Genomic DNA, 22,356 nt, shown 5'->3' on the forward strand with positions numbered 1-22,356 from the left:
AATACTTTTCAGTTCATCTATTACTATAAATGGTCACAATGATCATTTCAGATGATCATGATCCTCTTGTTACTTCTGTGTCTACCTAGAACCTTACTAGACATTGGTAGGATTACATTGAAAAATATATATTCAGAATATCTTCTAGGAAAGGTGGATTTATTATCTGGCCCAATGATACTTTAACTTATGGATGCCACTCTCATTCTTTCCCTCACTTAACAATCACATGTATTTATTTATTTAATATTTATTATTTTTTAAAAAATAAATGTATTCATTTATTTTACATCCTGGCTACAGTTTTCCCTCCCTCCTCTGTTCCTAGCTCCTCCCTCAATCCCACATCTATATATTTTTATGAAGGAACTTTACCCACCTGAATATTATCACACATTTCTTGGCTATATGTTAACCGTTGAATTTCAGTAGGAGAGACGAGGTATAATGCCTGGCCTTCATTAGTAAAACAAAATGTCCGTGCTATCCTCATGTCTGTCAGTGGCAAATAATTTACATCCAACATTGGGCGAAGACTAGGTAAGCTGAACAGAAAAAAATTAGTAAATCTACATTTCATATTTACATTGATATAAACATTTGTGATAAATGTATAAGTCATTTTTATGTTTTTTCTTTATAGTTTCTTCAAAGATTAGTAATAAATAGACTCTCATAAATAATCAGATGTACACACACAAACATGAGCATTATTCTGTTCTATCTTAGCCCATACAAACATTTTTGCAAATGTCCTTAGAGGATAAATGTAGAGGCCCATGTCTCTGTAAGCACAACTCCTTAGCCTTTGAGCTTAGGAACCAACAGCGGCATGTGTGGGGTCAGTCTAGTGTTCCTGGGCATGGAGCGCTTTGTTCTCCATTCCTTAGTCCCTCTTCACAGGAAGTGAAAACTTCCTGTCTCTTGGGCATCTATATTGAACATGACTAATAAACAAACATGGCCAAAGCTTAAGGGAGTGAGTATATAATAAGTAACAGATTAGCGTTTATACATGAGAAAGACTACCTCTGTAGTACCTTCCTAACCTAATCCTGCAGCTATAATTTTGGTAAGATAGTTCTAAGAACATCTTTTGGATACTGTAGTAAGAGCCAATTTATAAACCACTATTGAAAAACAGCTTCACAGTTTTTTCATCATTCCTTGAACATCAAGGGCAGAGAGAACTTTTTCGGTTTAATCCTCAGACTTGGGAACTATTCTAATTCTTTATGTACACTGGTTTTAATTTGTCCTGGAATACAGATAGCATCCCCAAAGGTACCATTTTTCTTTAAAAAAATTTTGTAACTACATTCTGAGACCCAAAATTTTACTATATAATATGGGGACTGAAATCTATATTTTTGGAATAAGTATTTATTAATATTCCAGCACCATATGCCTGGTATTTTAGCCACTAACTAGTCATATGACTACTGAGCAGATAGATGACCCTTGGATAGTCAGAGCTGAGGTATGCTGAAAGTGCAAATTGCATATTGGATTTCAAAGACTTAGTAATAAAAAATCATCTGAAATATGAAAGATATAATAATGGCTTAATATAAATTTTGAGTAACAAGCTTAGCAGAGGGAAGGACATCACACACACACCCCCGTAAATACAGGACACCCATAATTGAAGCATGTCTATCGTTTAAATCATTTACAAACAGGATGGAGTGATCTTCATTGGAAATCTCTGAAAACAGTTTGAGAAAGAATCAGAAATATATGAGAATAAGCAAGCCCTGACGCCTTTTCCCTCAGAGTGTCTCCCTCATTAACTATAGGTCTCTTCATGTCTTCCCAGTTAGAAATAATGAAACAAAATACCATGGAAGTTTGGTCTTACTCTTGAGCAACTTTTCTACTTCTCTTTCTCTATTTACAGCATTTTCTAGAAGAATAACCTAGAGTGGGGTCAGGGGTCAGACAGTAAAGGTGTGAGGCTTTGGACCTGGAGCAGCTGCTTTGCAATTGTTCAGTCCTGCTTTGTAGTATAAAAGCAGCCAGCGTCAGCTTACATACGATAGGCGTGTCTGTGCTACAAGACACCTTTCTTTTCAAAGATTTGAATTCATACAATTTCCACCAACCACATTCTCTGACTTTTTCAACCATTTAAATCCTGGCTTGCAGGCTGTATACGATCAGACAGGGACTGATTTTGTCAACATTTGCCAACCTTGTACTGCACTACCCTCTTGATTCTTACCTTCCTGAAAGTTAGCTCTGACCTTCACCATGCTCCTAACACTTGCTTTCTTAGAGGGTTTCACACAGGCCAGGCTATGTGTGCAAAGGATTATCTTGAATTTTGATTACTATGCAGCAAAGGATTATCTTGAATTTTGGAACCTCCTGCCTTCACTGCTGGAATTCTAGCACGCTCCAACATGAGTAGTTTGTAGTTTTGTTCCTGGTATCCCAATTCTTTGACTTTTGACTGATGGTAGCTCTATTTGCTACCTCTTTTGTTGTGATACTCCTTTTTATTGCAGAAGGTTGTGCTGTTCTGGTCCTTTTCTTATCTCCCTGATGACTTCACAACCTCATTCTTTGGATAAATGTAGAGATTGGCCCCAAGCTTCTAGTCCTTGGGGCATCTACTTTTCATTTCTTTTGTCTTTTTTTTTTTTTTCCAGAGCTGAGGACCGAACCCAGGGCCTTTCTCTTGCTAGGCAAGCACTTTACCACTGAGCTAAATCCCCAACCCTGTACTTTTCATTTCTTTATACAGGATCTTTTGATGACTTTGTTTGCTCTTATCAGTTTTCTAGATGATGCTTGAGTCTGCATTTTTTCCTAAGAGACCAGACCTTAAATTGCCGTTAAGCTTCTGCTGGATGGCTTGGGGGACCTCAAATATCAAACCTGTTTTTAATCCATTCTCACACTCCTTATTCTTGGTCTTTTCAAATTCCCCTCACTTTCTTGCCTGCTAATAGCATTACTGTAACAGCAATTCCCCAGATCCTGAGGTTTGGCAATCTTCTTTACCTTGTGTAACAAATCAGCTTTGCAGGCAGCAAGTTGCCCTCCTCCTTCAGCCCTGCTCCCTCCTTGCCATGTTGACAGCTTCCATTTCAGCCCAAGAGCCCATCCCAAGCTCCGTCCCCTTGACTGTTTCCTAGTGCACACCCAGAGAATGCTAACCACTTGCTTTAAAATCCCATTTCTTACAAATCTTGTATTTAGCTTATCACTCAAGGTCCTCAACTATTTATGTCAATTTACCTCTCCAAGTTACTTTACTTTTTTTTATTATGTATTTAGTGATTCAATGCTTTTAAACTTTGGACTTAGTTTGTCAAAAGAAAATTCAATTTACATTTCCTCTACTGGAATTTTCATTTTCTCTGTTTTCTAATTATTTGTGTATTATCATATGCTACTAATTTTATCTCCTTTTCATGTCTAGTGTAATATTTGACTGTTTAAATGATTTTAGAACAAAGTGAGACATTGACAAGAATGACAATCACTTCTATAGTATATTAAACAGATTTCATTTTCTTGAAGCTTATTCATCCAATGACTACTACCATAGCATTGTTGAATCCATAAACTCATTAGGTAATATTTTATGTTTCATAAGTTTTATATAATTTCACTGAGTAGAATGAACTTTCTAAGCATATATCTTAATTTTAATGTGTCTGATGGTTTTTAGTGTACTGCTCAGTGCTGATTTCACTTTTTCCTATGCTTTATGCCTTCAGCCAAATTATTTTACTTTAATTTCTAATATGTAAAATAGAGAATGAAAATAATACTTGCCAATGTCCTTAAAAAGCTACGAGAATCAATTGAAATTCTGTGTGTCAAGTTCTTATGTAATAGTGAAAGCAAGAGATAATTTTATTTCCATATAGCTTCTGAATCCAGTGCCTAACATATTTCTAATAATTGCTTGTTAAATTAATGTATGAATGATTGGGAATCATTCTTTCCTTGGATTCTTTGATGTCAACTATATAATATATATTTATATATTATGTCATATATATATATTATTGGTCAGTATTCTTTGAGGAAACAAAACCAAAACCAGAACCAGCCCTCTTCACACCCAAGCCACAAACCTCTCTCCATGTTGTTGAACAAGAGACTATTCACAAACATAATGAAACATTATATCAGGTTGCTTCTCCTCAACAGTATGAATATACTTTTCATCACTATACCTTGCTAGCATTGTTACGATTACCAGTCAACAATAACTTTGTCAAGTACCTCATTATCATGATATGCCCATTTGCACAAAAGCAGGCCAAGCAGGCACTGTTACACATGCCCACCACCTCTGCTTGCAATATGAAAGAGGTCTCTGTGATGTTGTGAACATAAAGGCAGGTCTGGGACGGCAGTGAGAAGACTTTGGCTTGTTTTTCTGAGCAGATTATTGTATACTGATGGTCGCCTGTTTCTTGGGGTGAAGTGGAGTAGTTCATAACCAGCTTCCTTTTCCACGTCTTTTCATTTTCATCTGTGTTGTTTGGATCCCTCCATACTTCATAGGGAGGCTGCATTAAACTGCCAGTTCTGTCCATGCAGGAAAATGTTAGCACAGCTCCTTTCAATGAGAGGAATGTACCTATAAAAACAATTGACATCACTCACATGTGAGGTCCTTTCTAAAGCATCTATTTATTATTCATTGATGGGAAATAAACATTTTACATCATGATAATTTATAGGAATAGTTTTGTAATATTGTAACAATATACAAAAATCTGTATGTTTGTGAGTTAATCTGCTATAACAACTTGGGATTAATAAAATTTTAGGTCAGCTACAGCTGGTAGTTTCTACTACAGCAATTTGGCATAATGATATTAGAATTGAGGAACAAATACAATGTGATCAGTTACAAAGTGTGGTGATTATGGGGTTCAACAAACTCAGCTTCAAATCTAATCCTCTCTCTAGCTTGCTTGAAGCATATTATTTTTCATCTCTGGGATAAATTTCATTAATTGTTAACAAGGAAACTGCAACATATTAATACATGATCAGGACACACAATAGTCCATTTGTTAGATTAGTATCATACAGGGACTTGTTCTAAGTGCAAAACCCAGACTATCTTAGACTTACTGAACCAGAGTATCTGGCATGGGATCCTTTGAGCCCATATCACAGCAATACCTTCAAATGATTCTAATACAAACAAAAGTGACAGTGTAGAAGAGACACAGAGTATGTATGTGCATTCCAACCCTCTAGGTCAATGACTGAATGCACTTCAAACTTCCATATTACTGGTAAGAATTTGTTTCTAGGACTAACAAGATTATCTATGTGAAAGCATTCCTTAAGAAAAGGAAAGTGAGGTTTTATTTTTATAGTACCCTTTTTAGGTACTGATTCAACTCCTTACTAGTTCTGGGCTTTCTTTCTGCTGACTGTTCAGGCTTTCCACCTACTCAAGCTTTGGTGCACTGTGTAATTCCAATGTTGTATTCATTTCTTTTAAGGTATCCAGTTTGTTGGAATACTAGGGTAACACAACACACAGCTCACCTCTTCAATGGAATGAGGTGCATAGGAGCTCTTCCTGGAATGTCAGGGATGACATAGTTTTACAACTTGGCGATCCTTTGCTGTGTAATGAGATAGGCTCTGCCTGTATCTTCCAGAATTTTTGTTTTTACTTATTCCAGACCCTTCCCCCTTAAAACATTGAGTATTACTTCTAGGCCATGATACCCATTCTAATGAGTGATGTCATGTATACTTTACAACAATGTAAGTGACTTCTATGTTACCTTAGGGCCAAGCCAATCTTGACACCCACAGGCATTATGGTTACCTCAGTCACTCCCTTACCTTGAGCACTGTCTCTAAGTCAATGAGAAACCATCTACAGATGAAGCCATATGTACTTTGCAAAGAGCTTCAACGTAAACATGTCTTAAATTGTCGTGCACTTGGGGCTGAGTTAATTGGTATCTGAATACTTTTTCCCCAAAATTGTGTTTGCTAAGGTAAAATAATGACTAAATATAAATAAAACAATGCTAAAGTAAAATAATCTGGGCCAAACTCTTAAAGTCCTGATCCAGCATCGGTTATAATAGAATCAGGCCAAGTTTCATTCTTAACTCATCCTGATCACGTTTTCCCAGCCTGCTGTGAAGCCTGAAGGGGAACCCCACAGAATGCTTGGCACATATTGGATGTCCAATATATGTAATGATTAAGTAAAAGAACAAATTTAAATTGATACTTAATCATTCATTCTGACCTCACTGATCTGGCTCTAACTTCAGCAGAATAAAAAAAAACCCTTATTTTCTTAAAATTAGGAATGCAGTAAAATGTATTTTTCTCTATGCCATATAGGCTTAAAATAAAGCATTTGTTCTTAGTAGTTTAGAGATAAGGGGTTTCCTGAATTTTTCACACTCACAGAGCAGACTATTCTGCATGCCATTTATCTATATGTATGTAACACAAGTTAATACAAAAATCCAACTTTCAGCCGGGTGGTGGTGGCGCACGCCTTTAATCCCAGCACTTGGGAGGCAGAGCCAGGTGGATCATTGTGAGTTCGAGGCCAGCCTGGACTACCAAGTGAGTTCCAGGAAAGGCGCAAAGCTACACAGAGAAACCCTGTCTCGAAGAAAAGAAAAAATCCAACTTTCTCTAACTTGTCGTGCTATATGGACTGTTTGTTTAAAAATAAAATATCTTACCCTATGTATTCATAAAATTCTTTTTAGCTTAATATGCCTAAAACATTTATTATATGTATGAAAGAGAGAAAAAAATTAATAATTAGAATCTGTTAAAAATAGTCAAAGGAATGTCAAGGGAAATCACACATACCTTTTTAAAAAAAAAAGAAAGAAAAAAGATAATTCAGGTAGAGTAGAACATGTACCTAAGCTGAATTCTTGAGGTTCTATCATGAAAGGAAAGAAAGACTTTAGATATCCACCTCAGGTAAGATTACTTCTACTTTAATGATTCTGACTTCTTCAAGAAGGATGTAAAAATACTCATAGGTTCTGGCTTGGCATAGAACTTTGGAAAATGCTTCAAATAATTAAAAATAAATCAAGCTGTGCAGTAACGTTTATCCCACCACTTTAAAGGAGCTGGATTCTCACATAGAAACGACTCGACTCTACTCTCACCCTGAGAACTGGTAAGTAACAGTACGGTTAAGTGTTGGAAGAATATTTGAGCTATGAATTCAAGTTGTCCATGTTACATATGAGGCTTATACTCCTCACCTTTGTCTGAAGTAATGCATATGATCAATTCTCAGTATCTGAAGTTGAATAAGTAGCCACGAGGGAACGAGTGAATAAGACCTCTTACCGCTTGGCAACACCATCACCGGCTCTGTAAACCTCTGTTCGTCTGATGATGGTAGGTTCAGGGAGATGAGTAATACCATGCCCAGACTCGTTCCAACAAACAGACAAGGGGAAACAGTGGAGTCATTCTTCCGTGCGAAGGATTCCATGAAGTATAAAGCTGTAACGGCTTCTTTGGAGTCTTTGTCAATACTGGAGATGCTGGAGCTCCTGGAGCGGTTATAGGAATTCTCTCTGGCTTCTACAAGCATTTAAAAAGCAAAATTAAGCATTAGTGGATCTATAAAACAAATCAAATTTCATACCTGAAAACCATAATTAGGAGAGAAAGAAAAGTTGTATTCTTTGTTTACTGGCATGAAGGGCATTTTATCCAGGGTGCCAGCTCATTTTGAAGGAGGAGAATCTGAAGTCTATATGTGTTATCTATCAAAAATTTAGGAAAAGTTAAAACCAAAACTCCAGTCTCCTGAGTTCTAGCACACCATTTTTCTTTTCTGCATTTCCTGAAAGATCAGTTAAAATTCTAATCAGGGTGGAAATAAAACCTTGAATCTAAATAGTCAAGATTACAACATTTTCTGATATCACTTAATTGTTTTTTCCTTCCCATCTTTTGAACATAGAAACCATACTAATGATTCTGTGGCAATTCACACTTACCAGCAATATCATGGCTACCCACATGAAAGGACCAATCTAGGTCATAAACATTCTGTGACAAACATACTGCATACCCTATGTAATTGAAGCTATCAAAGTTGGAGTTTTAACTTCAATACAAAAATGTGACTGTGATTTATGTAAACCTGTTTTGAGCTACCTGCCTACCATACAAATCCAGGTCTAACTTTGCTAAGCACAAAATAGACTGTGCCATCCCATTAACGCTGGCTTTCCTGAGAAGGCTTCAGCCTGCTTAGAAAAGAAACAGCAGCAGCATGGTTTTGGGTGCTCTTGCTTTCTCAACACCTGCACATGTGCACCCTCCAAGCATCAATGCATCTGTCTGTGAAACAGTAATACACGGGTTGGAATTGCTTGAGTACAGTCCTAGTGTTTCTTTCTACTGTCTTCACTCACCTTTTCCTCTTCATAGATCTGAGTGTGTCTTGATAATTTTCATAGATGAAATATGAGGTCTTCAAAATATATTTAGAAGGAACAGAATGCAATATTTCTAATTTCCCCTTATATCCTCACCAAATTTATAAAAAAAAGCTTATCAACTATAGAGCTAAGACAGAAGTTAGATTATCATCTGTATACTATACAAATTTAAAGACAGAATTACAACTAAACTGTTTCCTACCACAAACTAGAGGCAGAAATATCTACAACTCAAAAATCTGCAGCATTCATTCCAGTGATTATTCTCTTTCTTTTAGAACTCTTACGTGTTGCTCCTATTGCAACATTTGTAGTTAATCTATGTTTCCAAAACTTCACTCATGATTTATTACCATTCAACACTGATACTCACAAACACCTATTAGAAATATAATGTAGTTATTTCCATGTCTACTGACCAGATTTAGTATGGCATAATGCTAAACAACAACTGAGTAATGAATTCATTAAAAACATTTTTGAAGAACAATAATAGATTGTTGTTTGAAAATTTAAAGGCTAGTAGAGTTACTGTAGCCAAATCTTTCTATTATTTCTCCCCTTCTCCTAGAATCTTTATTACCAAGAGAATACAAGGAAACTGAAAAGGTTCTGTTTCCTTTCCTCCTCTAAACATTCTTGACTTTTCCCTCTTTCATTAGACTCTCCATCCTCATACTTATTTTATAAAAAAGGAAACAATCCTTCCTTTAACAATTTACAAAGATTATAAACTTTATTTATTTATGTATTTATTATTTATTAATTTTTGTGGCACTGGGGATATATTCTGGACCTCACGCAGACTGGTTAAGTGCTCAGCCACTGAATTATATCCCCAGACCCTTTCATACTTTATTCTTTGAGACAGGGTCTTGGTAAATGGTCCAGACTGGCCTTGAGCCCCCTCTGTAACCCAGGCATGTCTTGAAGTTGCAATCCTCCTGCCTCAGCCTCCCCAGCAGCTGGGATTACAGGCCTGTGCCACCAGACCCGGCTAAGATTCTAAACTTTAAAATTTAAAAATGTGTCTTTTTAAACTTGGTTATATTCATTTGACAGTAGAGGGAATTAAGGTTGCAGTTACAGATTATCTCCTCTTGTACAGCCTAGCTACAGTGGAATCATTTTTTTTTCTTTGTTTAGAGATAAGGAAGGAGCTGGAGTGGGGAATAGAATTGGAGTTATGGCCACAGCCCAACAGGATCTCAGTTTTTCAATGTCATGTAGTTTTTATCATCTTTTAAATGTAACTTCCATTTCTTGTCTCCCGCACCTGTTACCATGATAAAGCAAGTTTTTAACTGTACTCACAAAAATTGACATGTGTATCCTACCTTCAGTTGTAACTGGTAAAGAAATCTCCATGCAAGCAGCTGACTGTGCCTTTCTAAATGGTGGTCTTCCAGGACCCCAGCGATTTACTTTTGAAACGTCAGCACTGGAAAGACGTTTTCCAGAACTGCAACTCTGAGAGGTTGGACTTGTGCAGTGTCCATTTACATGGTCTGTACCAAGAGGAAGAAGGCAGAATAAATATCATAATTAACTCTTCAGATGAGGAAATCCAAAGGCATAGGTTAAAAAACGGAGGAACAAGAATTCCTCTTCTTCCAACCCATTTGCATATGACTAGTTTCTTGTTATTTTAAGATTTAGTTACAATTTCAGGTTATAAAAAAATCAAAATACTTATTATGCATAGGACACGCTTTCATAATTTAATTATCATTGCTTAAAATGTGCTGTGTATACCTACTATGTATTTAATATGTTGTTGAATGGCAATATGAAATAAATTTTAATATTGTATTTTTGTCACATTATTTGAACAGATCCAATTTATGTAAGTTTTGGAAGTCTGTCCTTTACTTGGAGTTTCAGATATAGAACAGCATCATCATACTATGCACTTGAGAACAGGACTTAAGGACACTGGTTTGAAGTCAGGATGCCTTCATGCAAATTCCAGTTCTGACACTAATTAGTTCTGCCCTACTGATGTCTTCATACTGTGGTTTCTTCTGTAAATTTAGAATATTATTACCTATTTCATGCAGTTTCTGTAATTTTTTGGAATACATGTCCTACACAGAGGACTGCAATAGACAATGAATAAAATTATTACTCATTTCAGAGCACAAAATTATTTATATATAAAATGGTCATCAAATGTCTGTGAAAGTTAGAGTATCACCTTAATGGTGAGAAGCTTATTTAGCATGGGCAGATTTTCTTATTTTGCTTAAAGTTAATAAATTGCACTTGAAATATCATTCATAGTTCTGCAATATAAAGAATACATTATGGAGCATTCTGCTCTGGCCTTCCTTAAGGTAGTGCTACATGGAAACGCCTACAAGCAGTGTTGAACATGTGGAACTGACGACCCATTATAGCCTTTCTGTATTGCACAGTTTTAAAGCTAAAACTGAACATTTCCTGGGTCACTTTGCAGCTACTTAAGGCAGGAATTATTTCTTACCATTTTAGTGTACTAGCCATTTTCCTATTAATTTTTAAAATGAGAGTTAACATTTATCAATATTTAAATGGTGGGCATTGTGTGTATATGTGTGTGTGTTATCTCATTTAATTTTCAAATAATCCTGTAAGATAATTTGTTATTATTATGACATTATAAATTAGAAAAATGAACATAAAAATGAGATTTCCCATCAGACAAGAATCTAAACTGTTTTTTCAATTGATAGATATGCTTAAACACCGGACTATAAAGTAAGCTAAAATATTTTGGGGTGATACTTTTGAAAATATATGTAGTAGTGCTTGAAAAGCTGAAGTCCATTGACATTTTGTCACCTTGGAATCAAAGCATTTTTCATCTTGAATAGAAATTCAGAAATCTCAGCTAAAAGGCAGAAGTAACAAAGAGCTGGACACTGAAGAGGAAGTCAAGAGTTCTGTTCCTCCTTCTCCATCACAAAAAGGAGAAACAAAAGGGGCTACAGTTGGCACCACCAACCCAGTGAGTTGGGAAACCGTAATGGCAACTGCAAGCCAGGTGGTGGTGGTGGTGGTGCACGCCTTTAATCCCAGCACTCGGAAGGCAGAGGCAGGTGGATCTCTGTGAGTTTGAGGCCAGCCTGGTCTACAGAGTGAGTTCCAGGATAGGCTCCAAAACTACACAGAGAAACCCTGTCTCAAAAAAAAAAATGGCAACTGCTTTAGATATATAATTTACAACAATACCCCCATCTTCATACAGCATCAGAAAAACCCTGCTCTCTCCACAGACATGGTACCTTGCTTTAGGGCCTATGGCTTATCCACCATGCCCAGCATACTTTCTCTTTTTTAATCCACGGTAGATGGTCTACATAGATAAGAATTGATATAAAAGAGGGAAAAAAATTAGACATAGCTCAGACAGTCAACTTGGATGTTAATATGTTAATAAAACAGTGTAAATCAAAAGAAAAGCAAATCTAGCTATCAACAAAGTCATTCACTGTCATATTGTTCACTACCTAGGCTAACCCAGAACCAGTTTTTATCTGGTTTTGCTTGGCTTCTTTCACTCATCATGGTTAGTCAAGGTTCTTTCTTGTTGTGTGTATCAGGCAGTTATTTATTTTCATTTCTAGGGAATATTCCATTCTCTGCGTATGCCACTATTTGTTTAATTATTTATCTTTTAATGAATATTTTGGATTTTCCCAGTTCTTAATTATCTTTTAAAGAGACTTTAAAACATTAATATTTTGAACTTACTAGAATTTACCATTTTTAGTCTTCTTCATTTTCTGGATATGTTGAGATTTGTCTTGGTATTGTTTTCCTTTTTCTGACATCTGGGTTTTTGAGTGTTGGATTCTTTCAGGTGTGTGTGTGTGTGTGTGTGTGTGTGTGTGTGTGTGTGTGTGTGTGTGTTGCTCAGGCTGCCCTCAAGCTTGTGGTATTTTTGCTTTCCTTTTCAATTGTTGGGAATGTTATAGACATGTGCCACCATACATGACTTTAGCTTTTCTATACCCAACAAAAGCATTTATTTCACTTTCATTTTGAATAATATTCCTATTGGTTATAAAATTTTAGGTTCAATGTTTTCCCTTCAGTAACTTGAACATACTCTTCTACTATCTCCCAGCTTTCATTTTCTGTGGAAAAATCTGCTTTATTCCTGTTTTTGCTTTTTGACATATGAAAATGTCATCTCCTGTACCTCTGGCTAATTGGCTTTTAAAGAATTTCAATTATGATGCACTTCATACAATTTTCTCTATATTTCTCATGCTGGGGGTTTATTATGCTTCTTGAAACTGTGTATTTTTATTGTTTATCAAATTAGGAAATTGTTCAGCATTATTTATTCAAATGTCATTTAGCCCCCCCCCATTCTTTTCTTTTAGATTTCTTACAGCATATGCATTAGGTGGCACAGAATTTCATTCTAAACAGTAAATTTTTGAGTTCATTAATGCTGTCCTTATGAGTATTGGTTCTTTTTATTAAGCTCATTTAGTGCATTTATCATCTCAAAGAAAATATTTTTTATCTCTAAAATTTGATTTAGGTCTTTTTATAATTTTATGTTTCCTTTTGACATCTCTGGACCTTTATCTCTCTCTGTAGTATATTTAAATAGAAGTTCACTAATCCTAGCCTACCTGTAATTTCTATGTCAGTTTCTATTGATTAATATTTTCTCTTTTTCGTAGGTTCTAGACACTATTACATGTTAGTCTTTACAGTTTTCCAGTATTCTTTAAAGATGCTTCAGACTTTTTCCAGTAAAATTTTTTAGAAAGGTATTTTTACTTTTATTTTAAAAGAATTCTATATCCATATTAACTTTTATAAAGTGTTCAGAATAGCATATGGGCAAGTGAAGTGAATGTCAATGATATAAGGAATAGCTGTTATATGACACAGAAACTATAAAGCAGTATGGTGCTAGCTAACAGAGAATTTGGATTAGTTGTAAAGGTATGTCGTAAATTTTAAGGAAACTACTGAAAAAGTAAAAAAAAAAATACTACAATTGAACCATTAGTGTAAAAGAGTGAAAAGAGAAAATGGTTGATTCTCACATTGCTCTCCTTGCCTCCCACCTCTAAGCTGTGCAGCCTAGAGAAAGAAGCTATCTCCTTTAGGGTAGGAGACAGAATTAAGCCAAGGCCTTAGATTTGACTCCTAGTCCCAGGCCTGCAACGGAGAAGTCCAATACTGAGCAAAATATTGCTCAACCACAGCACCAGACAAAACTTGTTGACTGAACAACTAATACTGTATTAGAAAATGGCTATCTTCCTCTACCACCTTCCTCCAACTTGCAACACAGACTGGAACCAGCACGTCTCCATCCGCAGAGACAAAAGTAGCACAGGGCTTTGTTTAGAACCTAGTGCCATGCTTGGTATGCAACTCAGTATCTGGTAAGAGTAAAAGACCTGTAGGCAGGTTAGAGCTCACAAACCAAGCTTATAGACAACCATAAGGCAAAGATGGGATAAGCTGTGATTTTACTCTGTCATTTCCAGCCTTAGAATGAGCCAAGGACATCCACCTTTCCCCTGAGACTGCAGACTCAACAGATAGGAGACTCAGGTGTAATCCAGTTTAACATCAGCGTAAGTTGTCTTTGGGGCTGTGCTCACCATCCCTAAACTGGGAGAATTCAGCTTTTGGCAAGTGCTCATAAACACAGCTCTAACTGCCTTGGTATTGGGCAAACACCTATACTCCAGTAGGAAAGACTCGTATTTTACTCTCTATCACTGCCAGGCAGGGCATGGTCTTGGTGGACCCCTGAGACTGTACAGGTTCTTATGATGATGATACTCTGTTATGACTCATTTAGCATCAGGATAGATAGCTAAGGGATTCTTTTCACATCACTACTTCAACCTTGGGCAGCATTGTATGGTAGAAGACTCCATTCACTGGTGGGTAGGGCAAGGTAACAGGGTTAAGATTGCCATCAAGTTGGTGCTATACCAATAAAACAGAACTGTTAGCTGATTCTAACAGTTTTGCTCCTTAGTACTGTCTGCAGATTGGAATTTCTGAAATGACTCCAGGGCTAGAGGAAAGTAAGCAGCCATTGTCTGTCTGCTTTTCATTCCAGCCAGCAGCACCCGTGATTATTTGCAGTGATCTTTGCCCACAAGTCTACCTCAGCAGTGGGTAATATGTTGGTTAGTTTTCTGTTAACCCGACACAAGCCCTGGTCATCTAGGAAGAGGAAACTTCAACTGAGAAAATGCTGTGGGCATGCTATGGCACAGAAACCTGGTGTTGATCCATGTAGGGCAACTGAGCATAGCCAGGCAGAATCTGAAGTGCCTGACCTTAGACATTAATTGTGTAGAGAAGTCTTTGGGCCTATCATGACCCCATGGAGACATTTGTTGGGCTAGATTACTCTTTGTAGGTGATTTTCTCTTACATTCTGAACAATATACCAAGGTGTATTTGGGGACAAACCTTGGTGCTTGGGTTGGCCATAAAACTGAGATAGTGACAATAGACCAAGACCAGACTCTTGTCCCATTTAGGCCCAGATGCCATCCTGTCATGAAATAAGACTATAGGCATAGAAAAAATAATCAGCCTGCCTAGAATTTCCTGAAAAACAGGGAGAAACAAAGGCAGAATAAAATGTCTGGAATAACTAACCTTCAATGCCTAGACAAAAAATATCAAGAGGTTTTGGAAATCCATGATCTCAGTGAATAGGGTCCTAGAAACAGACCTGATAGCAAACCAGAATGGGAAACCTTAGAGAAATGGAAATGGTTGTTTTAACGGAACGCAGTGAACTTGAAGAAAACACAAAGATTTGGGTCTGAATTATTTTCTATGGCCTCTGTACTTGAGGTAACATTACTTGTGACACAGATTACTATACCTAAAGTTGAGTAATCAACAACACAGCTTGGCCTAATGAAGTAAAGATTATAGATAAAGCAAATATCTAAGATGACTACAATTTATGAGATTGACTACATAATTCCCCTTGTATTTATAGTTATTTGCATTTGATGAATTGTCTTTGTCATATTTAAATCTTGGTTAGAAAGGGAACTTTTAAAGAAAGTTACTGTAGTACTTTCTCTTTTTTATTACTAAATATTGCTTATTTTTTTAATTTCTTCTAATTGCACTACAGAACATTTTAGATACTAATTAAATCAAGAAACACCAGTACTTAAAGCAAGACATTATGAATGTTGTTATTAGACATTGATGCCTTTGTATAATTTGGAAAAAAGAATTAACCCAAATCTTTGGGTATTTCTAACTAGAGTAAATGGAGTTGAAGTATAATTGAAGGACCAGAATTTTGTTTTTATCTAAATTATATTGAATAATGAGAATATATGTATATATTCCTAAAGACAATGAGAAAATTTAAGTCTTTCAGGTATTATTTTAAAGCAACTAGTCAAAACAAAAATGTATGATCAATGAAAAGGCATTATATTTTTATTTGTAACTTCATTAAAACCAAGACCAGCAGGTGTTTCTTTTTTAAAAAAATATTTATTTATTTATTATGTATACAGTGTTTTGTCTGCATGTCTGCCTGCAGGCCAGAAGAGGGCACCAGATCTCATTACAGATGGTTGTGAGCCACCATGCGGTTCCTGGGAATTAAACTCAGGACCTCTGGAAGAGCAGCCAGTGTTCTTAACCATCGACCCATATTTCCAGCCCAGGTGTTTCTTTCTTAATGGCCTTTTCCAGCTAGTCTTCTCTCCTAAAGACTGCTGTCCTGCTCACTTCTCAGCTTCATCTACATCGGATCATAGGAATGAACTTCCTAGTTATAAGGGACCCTAATAATCTAATAAATAATATGTGTCCCCCACATGCATAAAATGTGGTGCTTGGCCAACAGGAAGAACTGTGAACAATAACTTCTGAAAAGGAGCTGGATTTGGTTGTGAATGAAAATTCCTGAAAGAATTTTTGTCTATAGGGACTGATTGGCTGATTAGAATTTCAGTACCATGAAGAGATTGGAATGCTTCAGGTCCAGAGGCTAATTATCCTATCTTAGGCTAAATTGCCTCCCACTCCTACCTCTGTCTGAACTAACATCTTGTAACAATAAATAAAAGCCTTTTAGAATCTACTGGCTTAGCAGGCAATTAGCTTCTACCAAACCAAAAACTAAGAATGCCATCAGCATATTGAGCCTATAGAAAAGCATACTTCACCTTAATGTATCTGCCTCTCTGGTATACCCACAAATATACTTCAAACTTGCTTTGATTTATGAGTTTCTCTGTTCTGTAAGACTATATGAAATTGCTTCCATGTTTGAACATGGAATTTAGGGTAACCTAAATCTGTGTTCCAAGGCTATGGTTAGTCAAAATAGCTCCAGAATAAACTATCTCTTTTTCCTTTAGAAAGAAAGAAAGGAGGGAGGGAGGAAGGGAGGGAGGGAGGGAGAGAGAGAGGGAGGGAGGAACTAAATTCAAAACAAGATCCTCTTCTGTGTTGACTGCAAGAAATACATCTCATTGTAAAGGAAACAAAGCCTTAGAATAAAAGAATGGAAAAAGAAACTCCAAGATAATGGAAACAGAAAGCTAGCAAATGTAGCAATTTCAATTTCTAACAAAATAGCTCCAAATAAAAATTAATTAGAAGAGATACAGAAAGTCACTACACATATTACAATTCTGAATATACATGCCCTGAATGTTGGAACATTTAATTTCATCAAAGTAAGTACTACTGGGTATGCTGGTTGACCTTTATACAGTAATACTGGATAGCTGTAATACCACATTTTCAACCAATGCACAGGTTATTCAAACCAAAACAAATTAATAAAGAAAAATAAGAGATCAATAACATTTAGTGAAAATGGACTTAACAGGCATCTGCAGAAGATTCCATCCACATCTTGCAGACTATGCATTCTTGTCAGTGGCCCATGACAGTTTTTTTCTTAAATGGACAATATTGTAGTTCACAATGCAAGTCTTAGTACGTAGAATAAAGCTGAAATAATTTCTTATATCATATCTGATAAATAACCTTAAACTAGAAGTTAAGAGCAAGGTAAGCTAAAGAATATAGACAAAGTTGTGGGGAATTGAGCTACTATAAAAAGGTGACCTGATTATCAGAGCAATCATGAAAGAAATGAAAAACTCCTGGAACTGAATGAAAATAAAAACACAATATGACAAAACTTGTGGAATACAATCAACATTGTATTTTATAACTGTAAAAGCTTGCATTAAAAATAAAAGCCCAGAGGCATCACAAATAAATAACTTAATGATGAACTTCTTAATGATAACCAAGAAGAGGCCAAACCCAAAATAGTAGATGGAAAGAAAGAATAAAGACCAAGACTGAATTTCAATGAAATAAGGAGTTTGTTCTTCAAACTGCTAAATAAGATTGACAAACCATTAGCCAAACTACCTAAAGGTTGGAAGACCCCAGATAATGAAATTGAAATGCAAATTGAGACATTACAACAGATTCCACACAGGATTATTAGGGAATATTTGAAAACTCCATATTATAAGAAGCTAGATAAATTTTTAGATACATGTGACCAACCAAAATTAAAATAGAATGATATAAACAATCTAACAGATCTGTAATCAGTAACAAGAGTTAGAGGAGATAACTGAATACTATATTTCTCTTAACTATAACTATTTTCTATAATAAACTGCATACAATGAAGTGTTGGTCTAGAAGAGAATAAAACAATAAAAGGAAGTAAATAAATAATTTAAATAGATGGCTGCTTTTAAAATTGATCACTTTAATCAATCACATTCAAAGAAAATAAAATTCAAATGGTATTTGCACAGTATATATCTGTCTTTGCAGCTGGCTTTCCTACTATCATATAGAACAGAGGTGTGAGCAGTAGAAATTCTCATGTTATGTCACAGAGCTTCAGTCAGATTTACATTCTTTGAAGATCTTGGACATAGGGCTTGAACTCTAAGCTATCATGGCTTAGATTGTGGCTCCTTTGATTGTCATGATGGGAAAAAGAAGCAGCTATTCTTGCCTACCTTATGTCTTAAGTGTGGTACCCTTGTCAATCTTGTGGAATTATCCCATGGCTCATATGCTGTGCTTGGAATGCCTCTTCTGGAGATAAGGTAAACACCATAACTGTAAAGCTGATGGTCAATAGTTCCTACAATGCTGTTCTCTGAACCAGATGATTCACCTCCAAAGCGGCAAGAATCATTTTAAGTTTGCACCTGCATGCTGATGGAGTTATTAAGTGTGGACAGGGTGTGCTTACAGTTTACACAAAAGAGAGAACTCTCATTTGACAAAGAAATTGAGCCTTAGCCGGGCGGTGGTGGCGCACGCTTTTAATCCCAGCACTCGGGAGGCAGAGCCAGGCAGATCTCTGTGAGTTCGAGGCCAGCCTGGGCTACCAAGTGAGTTCCAGGAAAGGCGCAAAGCTACACAGAGAAACCCTGTCTTGAAAAACCAAAAAAAAAAAAAAAAAAAAAAAAAAAAAGAAAGAAAGAAAGAAATTGAGCCTGGAAGTGTCACTAAGCTCTAACATCAGCCAATCAAAGGGTATCTTGTACTCCTGGACATACTGGTTGATTTTTTTTACATCAACTTTAAAAAATGTATCTAGAAATGTCCTGCTTAAAACATTACTTGGATGCCAATCCAAACTGAGGAACAAATAATGAATTGGCTTAATATCTACCAGCCATTTTCATAGTTGAATAAAAAACACAAAAGAAGTATGTCTACTGCCAACAGTAGCAGTCTTGTTCTCTGGGAGGGAGGGAAATCTTAGAAGATTAGCTGAAATAATTAATTTTCATCATCAGTAAACTTATGAAAAGTGAAATTAATGTAATTTCACTTCTTTATACCCCTTTCTATTTATTAATTTTTTTGTGTTTATGAAGAATGGTTGTTTGTGTATGTGTCAATTCACATGTGAGTGTGGGTGCAAGTGTGCCATAGTGTAAGTATGTAGAAGCCAGAAAGCAAACTTGAGTGTAGTAGGTCTTTGTTTAAAATTTTATACACCAAACACAAGGCACCTAATTTTATAAAAACACTATTTAAAATCACATACTGATACTAACACACTGATAGTGGGTGACTTCAATAGCCCACCATCACCAACAGACAGGTCATCCAGACAAAAACTAAACAGAGAAACTCTGAAGTTAAATAATATCATAAATTAAATTGACTTAACAGATATCTATAGAACATTCCACTCAAATACCAAAGAAATCACTTTCTTTTCAGCAGCTAAGGGAACTTTCTCCAAAATTGGCCACCTATTAGGACACAAAGCAAGTTTCAATTATATAGAAAACTTGAACTAATGTCCTGAATCCTATGTTACTATGATGTCCTAAGTAAAGCTTGACCCCAACAATAATAGAGAGAGTAGAAAGTACACAAATTCATGCAAGCTGAACAATTCATTATTGAATGGAAATTGGGTCCAGGCAGAAATCAAGAAGGAAATTAAAAACTTTTGAGAATTTAATAAAGATGGAAACACAATAAATCTATAGGACAATAAAGACAGTTCTAAGAGGAACACTCATAGCATTAAGTACTGATTATAAACATTATAAACAAGCAAACAAATTCAAATTGGAGAGATCTCATTTTAATAACTTAATGACACACTTGAAAGCTTTAGAAAAATAGAAAGAACATTTAAAAGTGTAGATGGGAATAAATAATCAGTCTCAGGGCCAAAATTAATGAAATAGAAATGAAATAAGTCAGTGAATCCAAGAGTTGGTTCTTTGAAAAACTTCACAGCATTGACAATCCTTTAGCTAAATCAATTAAAAGAAAGGGAAAGATGATCCAAATTAATAAAATGAGAGAAGAAAAGGAAGATGCTGTAACAGACACTGGGGAAATCAGAAAAACATAAGAACATACTTTAAAAAGCTACATCCTGCCAAACTGGAAGACCTAAAAGATATGGGTGAATTTCTTGATATATATGATCTGTTGAAGTTAAGTCAATATGAAGAAAATAATTTGAATAGACCCATAACCTCTACTGAAAGAGAGGCAGAATTGAAAATCTCCCAACTAAACAAAAGCTCAAGGCCACATACATTTAGTATAGAATTCTACCAGACATTCAAAATGTCATGGACTTTAAATTCTACCAGTTGGCAGCAATGGTCTTAGTTTCTGCTTTCAGAAGAGAAAAAAAGATTGGCAATATTAATAATAACAATCTTAAAGAGCTAAAAAAGTAAAAAGGGGACAATATAAAGCAGCTTTTACACCTGAAGAACAGTACAAAGGCAATGGTAGCTTGTCTGTTTTAACCATGACCTTGGTTGGATTTCATGCTATAGCTTTGTGTCACAGTAAAGGAAATTAAAATATAGGTTATTTAATAAGGTTTCAAAAAACAAAACCAAGTCTCAAATGTGAACAAGCAGATACAAGTACTGAAAGAAGTGTAAAGGCCCATCTATGAAAGTATATTTCAATGTAAGATTTAATAACTAAGCCTATGACCACTACAAAAAAAAAAAAAAAACAATCTCTTTGAATCAAATTATCTACAATGTTCCTAACAACAAAACAAAACTAACAAAACACAAAAAAAACAAACCAAAACAAAACAAAACTAGAACCAGAACTCCATTTTATTTTGTACCAGATTTGTTTGGTTAAAATAGTGTTAATTTTAAGCAACATCAACATATACAATAGGGAGAAGAACTCCAGAAGAATACCCATCACAAGATTGCAGTCATAAAGTCTACATATGGGACAAATATTTTAAAACATTTTTGTGATGAAAAGAAAACAAGAAACATTACATACCTTGATGTGTAATGACTTAAAATATGTAATTTTGTAAAATGATTATTAACAAACATAATGTTGAATGCTGCCAACAGAACTCTATGGTGATTTTTACGAAAGCCTTTTTTTGGGAAACTATTAAATATGGCTATCTAGGAAGATTATGTCATTTATGGATTGGTTGGTAAAAATGTTCAGCCAAATGAATGTAAGAAAACTTAAAGTTGTTGGCTTTTGCCTACCGTACCAAGATCAGCCTTAAGATCTGTTGGCAGACTTAACTTTCTTGATCCTTTGACTGAAAAAACAGAAAAAGGAAAAAGGCAGTTGTTAATTATATGAATTAAAAAAGGAGTGTGGAGGGCAGTATGTTTCACAGTATAGTCAGTAGCATCCTGAAAATTACATTTACTATGCGTTTATGGGAACAGAAACATTGTTCCAATGTTAGTTGGGTTGCCATTCAGTTGCAAACTTTAAATAGTCAAACAGAAACATGAGAAAAACATTTGTTTTTAAGAAAATAATTAAGTGAATATTTATATAGTTTATTATACAAGGTGTGATTAAGTAATTTCTTAGTAGGAAACTACCAAAAATTAATTTCAGACATATTTAACATATAACATTGCAACGAATGTATAAACTTACACTGTGCACAACAATACAAGTAAAAACACTAACTTTTATAACTAACTTGATTTAAAATAATCTAATTTAGTTCATTTTCAAATATGCAACTTCAACATCCTAGTTACCAGTATCAATGTTATTTCATCTACCATGGACAGTATATTGATTATATCACACATAACAGAATTTTCTTCTTTTGACTTAAAAACAGTGTTGATTGGTTTTTACTTTTATCATTGTTATGCATAATGGAAGTTTATCAAATCATCAGGCTTGGCAGCAATCATCTTTACTCAGTAAATTGTCTTTCTGTACCTTAAATATATTTTTTCTTGTGTTCTGAAATATTACTTTTTAAAATTTTACTTCAACAATCTAAAGATGTAAGATCCACTCATATTTCACAAGTTACACAAATTTCTATGTTAGGATTTGACCCAGTTGCTATAGACTCCTGACTATAATAAGCCAA

General features: G+C 35.3%; 1 protein-coding gene across 10 annotated transcripts in view; it reads right to left on the reverse strand.

The window, feature by feature from the left end:
- The window catches only part of Stxbp5l (syntaxin binding protein 5L), a 240,657-nt gene that overhangs the window by 10,837 nt on the left and 207,464 nt on the right, over nucleotides 1-22,356 (reverse strand). For 5 of the 10 annotated variants that reach the window (XR_013043728.1, XM_006975722.4, XM_076548840.1 and 2 more), the window contains 4 exons: nucleotides 9,788-9,958; nucleotides 7,342-7,581; nucleotides 4,246-4,606; nucleotides 380-545 (listed from right to left, as the gene is read on the reverse strand). Coding sequence is in view for 9 of the 10 variants with exons in the window: in XM_006975722.4 (XP_006975784.1) it covers nucleotides 380-545; nucleotides 4,246-4,606; nucleotides 7,342-7,581; nucleotides 9,788-9,958 (938 nt within the window). In the remaining variant the exon portion in view is untranslated. Of the gene's footprint in view, nucleotides 1-379; nucleotides 546-4,245; nucleotides 4,607-7,341; nucleotides 7,582-9,787; nucleotides 9,959-21,498; nucleotides 21,550-22,356 lie in introns of all 10 variants that reach the window. The other 5 variants (XM_042259281.2, XM_015994613.3, XM_042259279.2 and 2 more) reach the window with 2 other exon arrangements.

This window comes from Peromyscus maniculatus, chromosome 12 (genome assembly GCF_049852395.1).
Source record: "Peromyscus maniculatus bairdii isolate BWxNUB_F1_BW_parent chromosome 12, HU_Pman_BW_mat_3.1, whole genome shotgun sequence".
In the NCBI taxonomy this organism is placed as follows: domain Eukaryota; kingdom Metazoa; phylum Chordata; class Mammalia; order Rodentia; family Cricetidae; genus Peromyscus; species Peromyscus maniculatus.